The following is a 7,784-nucleotide window of genomic DNA, read 5'->3' as shown; positions in this document are numbered from 1 at the left end:
TAGAATCATGTAGTAACATGTAGAATCATGTAGAATCATGTAGTAACATATATAATCATGTAGTAACATAAGGAATCATGTAGTAACATGTAGAATCATGTAGTAACATAAGGAATCATGTAGTAACATGTAGAATCATGTAGTAACATGTAGAATCATGTAGAATCATGTAGAATCATGTAGTAACTTGTAGTAACATATAGAATCATGTAGTAACATATAAAATCATGTAGTAACATGTAGAATCATGTAGTAACATGTAGAATCATGTAGAATCATGTAGTAACATATAGAATCATATAGAATCATGTAGTAACATGTAGAATCATGTAGTAACATGTAGAATCATGTAGTAACATATAGAATCATGTAGTAACATGTAGAATCATGTAGTAACATGTAGAATCATGTAGTAACATGTAGAATCATGTAGTAACATATAGAATCATGTAGTAACATATAGAATCATGTAGTAACATGTAGAATCATGTAGTAACATGTAGAATCATGTAGTAACATATAGAATCATGTAGTAACATGTAGAATCATGTAGTAACATGTAGAATCATGTAGTAACATATAGAATCATGTAGTAACATATAGAATCATGTAGTAACATGTAGAATCATGTAGTAACATGTAGTAACATATAGAATCATGTAGTAACATATAGAATCATGTAGTAACATGTAGAATCATGTAGTAACATATAGAATCATGTAGTAACATGTAGTAACATATAGAATCATGTAGTAACATATAGAATCATGTAGTAACATATAGAATCATGTAGTAACATATAGAATCATGTAGTAACATGTAGAATCATGTAGTAACATGTAGAATCATGTAGTAACATGTAGAATCATGTAGTAACATATAGAATCATATAGAATCATGTAGTAACATGTAGAATCATGTAGTAACATGTAGAATCATATGGAATCATGTATTAACATGTAGAATCATGTAGTAACTTGTAGAATCATGTAGTAACATGTAGAATCATGTAGTAACATGTAGAATCATGTAGTAACATATAGAATCATATAGAATCATGTAGAATCATATAGTAACATGTACAATCATATAGAATCATGTAGTAACATGTAGTAACATGTACATGTAGAATCATATGGAATCATGTAGTAACATGTAGAATCATATAGAATCATGTAGTAACATGTAGAATCATGTAGTAACATGTAGAATCATGTAGAATCATGTAGAATCATGTAGAATCATATAGAATCATGTAGTAACATATAGAATCATGTAGTAACATGTAGAATCATGTAGAATCATGTAGTAACATATATAATCATGTAGAATCATATATAATCATGTAGAATCATATATAATCATGTAGTAACATATAGAATCATGTAGTAACATGTAGAATCATGTAGAATCATATATAATCATGTAGTAACATGTAGAATCATGTAGAATCATGTAGTAACATATATAATCATGTAGAATCATATATAATCATGTAGTAACATATAGAATCATGTAGTAACATGTAGAATCATGTAGAATCATGTAGTAACATATATAATCATGTAGAATCATATATAATCATGTAGAATCATATAGAATCATGTAGTAACATGTAGAATCTGGAGTCTCCCACATGCCTTTTGGTGAACGCCAAATGTGTTTGCTTATTTTCTTTCTTCAAGCAATGGCTTTTTTCTGGCCACTCTTCCATAAACTCTGGAGCGTACGGATTAAAGTGGTCCTATGGACAAATACTCCAATCTCCGCTGTTATCTTTGGTCATGGTTATATTTGGTCTCTTTATTGCCTCTCTGATTCTTTGCGTTTTGGTGGGCGGCAGGTTTGTTGTGGTGCCATATCCTTTCAATCTTTTAATAATGGATTTAATGACGCTCTGTGGGATGTTCAAGGTTTCTGATATTTTTTTATAACTCAACCCTGATCTGTACTTCTCCACAACTTTGTCCCTGACCTGTTTGGAGAGCTCCTTGGTCTTCATGGTGCCGCTTGCTTGGTGTTGCCCCTTTCTTAGTGGTGTTTCAGACTCTGGGGCCTTTCAGAACAGGTGTATATATACTGAGATCATGTGACAGATCATGTGACACTTAGATTACACACAGGTGGACTTTATTTAACTAATTATGTGACTTCTGAAGGTAATTGGTGGCACCAGATCGTATTTAGGGGCTTCATAGTAAAGGGTAATGAATACATATGCACACACCACTATTCAGTTTTTTAAAAATGTTTTAGAACGATTTTGAAACGAGTTTTAAAAATTTCACTTCACCAATTTGTATTTGTCCATGACATGAAATCAAATAAAAAACAATTGAAATTACAGGTTGTAATGTAACAAAATAGGAAACATGCCAAGGGGGTGAATACTTTTGGAAGGCTTTTGTAAATAGCTGTTTGCAAAAACAAATGTCATACACATATCAAATCTATGAATAAAAATAATCTGAAATTGGCCTCCCGAGTTGCGCTGCGGGCTAAGGAACTGCTTGAAGTGCTTAAGGCGTCATTACAGACCCCGGTTCGATCTCAGGCTGTGTCATTACCGGCCGTGAGTCCGGGAGTCCCGTAGGGCGGCGCACAATTGGCCCAGCATTGTCCAGGTGGAAACACCGTTTGACTGACAGAAGTCAGCTTGCAGGCCTGCCACAAGGAGTTGATAGAGCTTGATGAGCCAAGGAAAAGTTCCCTGGCCAAAACCTCCCCTAACCCTCCCAATGGGGCTGCTGTTGTCCCGGTCACGGCCGTCTGTGACACAGCCCGGGAGCGAACCTCAAGCAGCACTTAGAACGCCATTCAAACAATCATTTCTGATTAAAAAAAACATTTGTGGAAATAAGCTGTTGAACCGTCTATACAGGGTTCCATATTAGTCAATCACCACCTTCCGGAGACACCTGAAACCCCACCTCTTTAAGGAATACCTAGGATAGGATAAGTAATCCTTCTCACCCCCCACCCCCCCTTTAAGATTTAGATGCACTATTGTAAAGTGACAGTTCTACTGGATGTCATAAGGTGAATGCACCAATTTGTAAGTCGCTCTGGATAAGAGCGTCTGCTAAATGACTTAAATGTAAAATGTAAATGTAGAACATGTCTTTCAGAAGTAGATGGAATTCATCAAGGCTATATATCTCAATCCATAAAAAATATAGATTTATTTTCTGGTGCGCCTACATTTTGTTGTGCATCTAACTTGTCCCACCAAATGAAAATCCTTAATTTAGAGCTCTGATTTGTGATGTAATTATTAATGTTGTGATGTCATCTGTTTACCAGGAAGTACAATCCCCCTCCGCTGGAGGACAAGGTGACCAAGCTGAAGGTTACCATGGTAGCCTGGGATCGTCACGACAACACAGTCATCACCGCTGCCAACAACCTGACGCTCAAAGTCTGGAACTCCACCACCGGAAACCTCATCCACATACTGATGGTACAAACACACACACAGTGTTGGAAATTGGGGCTCTGCTTCTTGTTACCAGTGGTGGAAAAAGTACCCAATTGGGGCTCTGCTTCTTGTTACCAGTGGTGGAAAAAGTACCCAATTGGGGCTCTGCTTCTTGTTACCAGTGGTGGAAAAAGTACCCAATTGGGGCTCTGCTTCTTGTTACCAGTGGTGGAAAAAGTACCCAATTGGGGCTCTGCTTCTTGTTACCAGTGGTGGAAAAAGTACCCAATTGGGGCTCTGCTTCTTGTTACCAAAGGTGGAAAAAGTACCCAATTGGGGCTCTGCTTCTTGTTACCAGTGGTGGAAAAAGTACCCAATTGGGGCTCTGCTTCTTGTTACCAAAGGTGGAAAAAGTACCCAATTGGGGCTCTGCTTCTTGTTACCAGTGGTGGAAAAAGTACCCAATTGGGGCTCTGCTTCTTGTTACCAGTGGTGGAAAAAGTACCCAATTGGGGCTCTGCTTCTTGTTACCAGTGGTGGAAAAAGTACCCAATTGGGGCACTGCTTCTTGTTACCAGTGGTGGAAAAAGTACCCAATTGGGGCTCTGCTTCTTGTTAACAGTGGTGGAAAAAGTACCCAATTGGGGCTCTGCTTCTTGTTACCAGTGGTGGAAAAAGTACCCAATTGGGGCGCTGCTTCTTGTTACCAGTGGTGGAAAAAGTACCCAATTGGGGCTCTGCTTCTTGTTACCAGTGGTGGAAAAAGTACCCAATTGGGGCTCTGCTTCTTGTTACCAGTGGTGGAAAAAGTACCCAATTGGGGCTCTGCTTCTTGTTAACAGTGGTGGGAAAAGTACCCAATTGGGGCTCTGCTTCTTGTTAACAGTGGTGGAAAAAGTACCCAATTGGGGCTCTGCTTCTTGTTACCAGTGGTGGAAAAAGTACCCAATTGGGGCTCTGCTTCTTGTTAACAGTGGTGGAAAAAGTACCCAATTGGGGCTCTGCTTCTTGTTAACAGTGGTGGGAAAATTACCCAATTGGGGCTCTGCTTCTTGTTAACAGTGGTGGGAAAAGTACCCAATTGGGGCTCTGCTTCTTGTTACCAGTGGTGGAAAAAGTACCCAATTGGGGCTCTGCTTCTTGTTAACAGTGGTGGGAAAAGTACCCAATTGGGGCTCTGCTTCTTGTTAACAGTGGTGGGAAAAGTACCCAATTGGGGCGCTGCTTCTTGTTACCAGTGGTGGAAAAAGTACCCAATTGGGGCTCTGCTTCTTGTTACCAGTGGTGGAAAAAGTACCCAATTGGGGCTCTGCTTCTTGTTACCAGTGGTGGAAAAAGTACCCAATTGGGGCTCTGCTTCTTGTTACCAGTGGTGGAAAAAGTACCCAATTGGGGCTCTGCTTCTTGTTACCAGTGGTGGAAAAAGTACCCAATTGGGGCTCTGCTTCTTGTTACCAGTGGTGGAAAAAGTACCCAATTGGGGCTCTGCTTCTTGTGCTTCAGTACAAATAAAGATACCTCAATAGAAAAGGACTCTAGTCAAATTAAAAGTCAGTAAAGTACTACTTGAGTAGAAGTCTAAAAGTATTTGGTGATAAATATACTTAAGTATCAAAAGTAAAAGTACAAATAATAAAAAAGTCCAAATATGAAGACTGCACAAATGTTATTTAAAAAAAAGTATTTATGAATAGCCAGCGGCACACCAAGTAACACTCAGACATCATTTACCAACAAAGCATTTGTGTTTAGTGAGTCCTCCAGATCAGAGGCAGTAGGGATGACCAGGGATGTTCTCTGTTTAGTGAGTCCTCCAGATCAGAGGCAGTAGGGATGACCAGGGATGTTCTCTGTTTAGTGAGTCCACCAGATCAGAGGCAGTAGGGATGACCAGGGATGTTCTCTGTTTAGTGAGTCCACCAGATCAGAGGCAGTAGGGATGACCAGGGATGTTCTCTGTTTAGTGAATCCACCAGATCAGAGACAGTAGGGATGACCAGGGATGTTCTCTGTTTAGTGAGTCCTCCAGATCAGAGGCAGTAGGGATGACCAGGGATGTTCTCTGTTTAGTGAGTCCACCAGATCAGAGACAGTAGGGATGACCAGGGATGTTCTCTGTTTAGTGAGTCCTCCAGATCAGAGGCAGTAGGGATGACCAGGGATGTTCTCTGTTTAGTGAGTCCACCAGATCAGAGGCAGTAGGGATGACCAGGGATGTTCTCTGTTTAGTGAGTCCACCAGATCAGAGGCAGTAGGGATGACCAGGGATGTTTTCTGTTTAGTGAGTCCTCCAGATCAGAGGCAGTAGGGATGACCAGGGATGTTCTCTGTTTAGTGAGTCCTCCAGATCAGAGGCAGTAGGGATGACCAGGGATGTTCTCTGTTTAGTGAGTCCTCCAGGTCAGAGGAAGTAGGGATGACCAGGGATGTTCTCTGTTTAGTGAGTCCTCCAGATCAGAGGCAGTAGGGATGACCAGGGATGTGCTCTGTTGTTAAAAACATAACTAGTAAAGTACAGGTACCCCAGAAAACTTCTTAAGTAGTAGTTTAAAGTCTTTATACTTTAGTACATTACACCACTACACACACACACACACACACACACACACACACACACACACACACACACACACACACACACACACACTACTTTGATGGATTAATTTATTGATCGATCCCAGGGTCATGAGGACGAGGTGTTTGTCCTGGAGCCACACCCCTTTGACCCCCGCATCCTGTTCAGCGCCGGGCATGATGGGAATGCCATCGTCTGGGACCTGGCCCGAGGGGTCAAGATACGATCCTACTTCAACATGGTGAGACAGGGGGGCAGGTGGGGTGTGTGTGTATTTATGATGGTTCTGGGTAAGGCTGTGCTCATACTGTCATACTCGTATTCGTAATTGTATCCATTTTATCACACTTGATACTTGTAATCAGACTTACTCAGGATCGGAAAACCCAGGAGTGCACTTTAAATATCGATGAAGCCTATACCTCAAGGTCACATTACAGCTCTGTCACTCAGAGAGCATCGTTATGTTCCTTCATTACTGCTCTGTCACTCAGAGAGCATCGTTATGTTCCTTCATTACTGCTCTGTCACTCAGAGAGCATCGTTATGTTCCTTCATTACTGCTCTGTCACTCAGAGAGCATCGTTATGTTCCTTCATTACTGCTCTGTCACTCAGAGAGCATCGTTATGTTCCTTCATTACTGCTCTGTCACTCAGAGCATCGTTATGTTCCTTCATTACAGCTCTGTCACTCAGAGCATCGTTATGTTCCTTCATTACTGCTCTGTCACTCAGAGCATCGTTATGTTCCTTCATTACTGCTCTGTCACTCAGAGCATTGTTATGTTCCTTCATTACAGCTCTGTCACTCAGAGAGCATCGTTATGTTCCTTCATTACAGCTCTGTCACTCAGAGCATCGTTATGTTCCTTCATTACAGCTCTGTCACTCAGAGAGCATCGTTATGTTCCTTCATTACAGCTCTGTCACTCAGAGAGCATCGTTATGTTCCTTCATTACTGCTCTGTCACTCAGAGAGCATCGTTATGTTCCTTCATTACAGTTCTGTCACTCAGAGAGCATCGTTATGTTCCTTGATTACAGCTCTGTCACTCAGAGAGCATCGTTATGTTCCTTCATTACTGCTCTGTCACTCAGAGAGCATCGTTATGTTCCTTCATTACTGCTCTGTCACTCAGAGCATCGTTATGTTCCTTCATTACTGCTCTGTCACTCAGAGAGCATCGTTATGTTCCTTCATTACTGCTCTGTCACTCAGAGAGCATCGTTATGTTCCTTCATTACTGCTCTGTCACTCAGAGCATCGTTATGTTCCTTCATTACTGCTCTGTCACTCAGAGAGCATCGTTATGTTCCTTCATTACTGCTCTGTCACTCAGAGAGCATCGTTATGTTCCTTCATTACTGCTCTGTCACTCAGAGAGCATCGTTATGTTACTTCATTACTGCTCTGTCACTCAGAGAGCATCGTTATGTTCCTTCACGGTAACGCCCTCTAACCAGTGATGTAGTGGAGGGTAAACTCACGGTAACACCCTCTAACCAGTGATGTAGTGGAGGGTAAACTCACGGTAACACCCTCTAACCAGTGATGTAGTGGAGGGTAAACTCACGGTAACACCCTCTAACCGGTGATGTAGTGGAGGGTAAACTCACGGTAACACCCTCTAACCGGTGATGTAGTGGAGGGTAAACTCACGGTAACACCCTCTAACCGGTGATGTAGTGGAGGGTAAACTCACGGTAACACCCTCTAACCAGTGATGTAGTGGAGGGTAAACTCACGGTAACACCCTCTAACCAGTGATGTAGTGGAGGGTAAACTCACT

The 7,784-nt window shown here is 41.2% G+C and overlaps 1 protein-coding gene across 2 annotated transcripts in view; it reads left to right on the top strand.

The window, feature by feature from the left end:
* phip (pleckstrin homology domain interacting protein) overlaps window positions 1-7,784 on the top strand; it is a 129,321-nt gene that overhangs the window by 49,655 nt on the left and 71,882 nt on the right. For both annotated transcript variants that reach the window (XM_052514659.1, XM_052514658.1), the window contains exons 15-16: window positions 3,304-3,460; window positions 6,100-6,234. In XM_052514659.1, coding sequence (XP_052370619.1) covers window positions 3,304-3,460; window positions 6,100-6,234 — 292 coding nt within the window. The remainder of the gene's footprint in view (window positions 1-3,303; window positions 3,461-6,099; window positions 6,235-7,784) is intronic.

This window comes from Oncorhynchus keta, unplaced genomic scaffold, assembly GCF_023373465.1.
Source record: "Oncorhynchus keta strain PuntledgeMale-10-30-2019 unplaced genomic scaffold, Oket_V2 Un_scaffold_187_pilon_pilon, whole genome shotgun sequence".
Lineage (NCBI taxonomy): Eukaryota > Metazoa > Chordata > Actinopteri > Salmoniformes > Salmonidae > Oncorhynchus > Oncorhynchus keta.
Note: the sequence above shows the minus strand (reverse complement) of the source record. Positions and strands in the feature narration are given on the sequence as shown.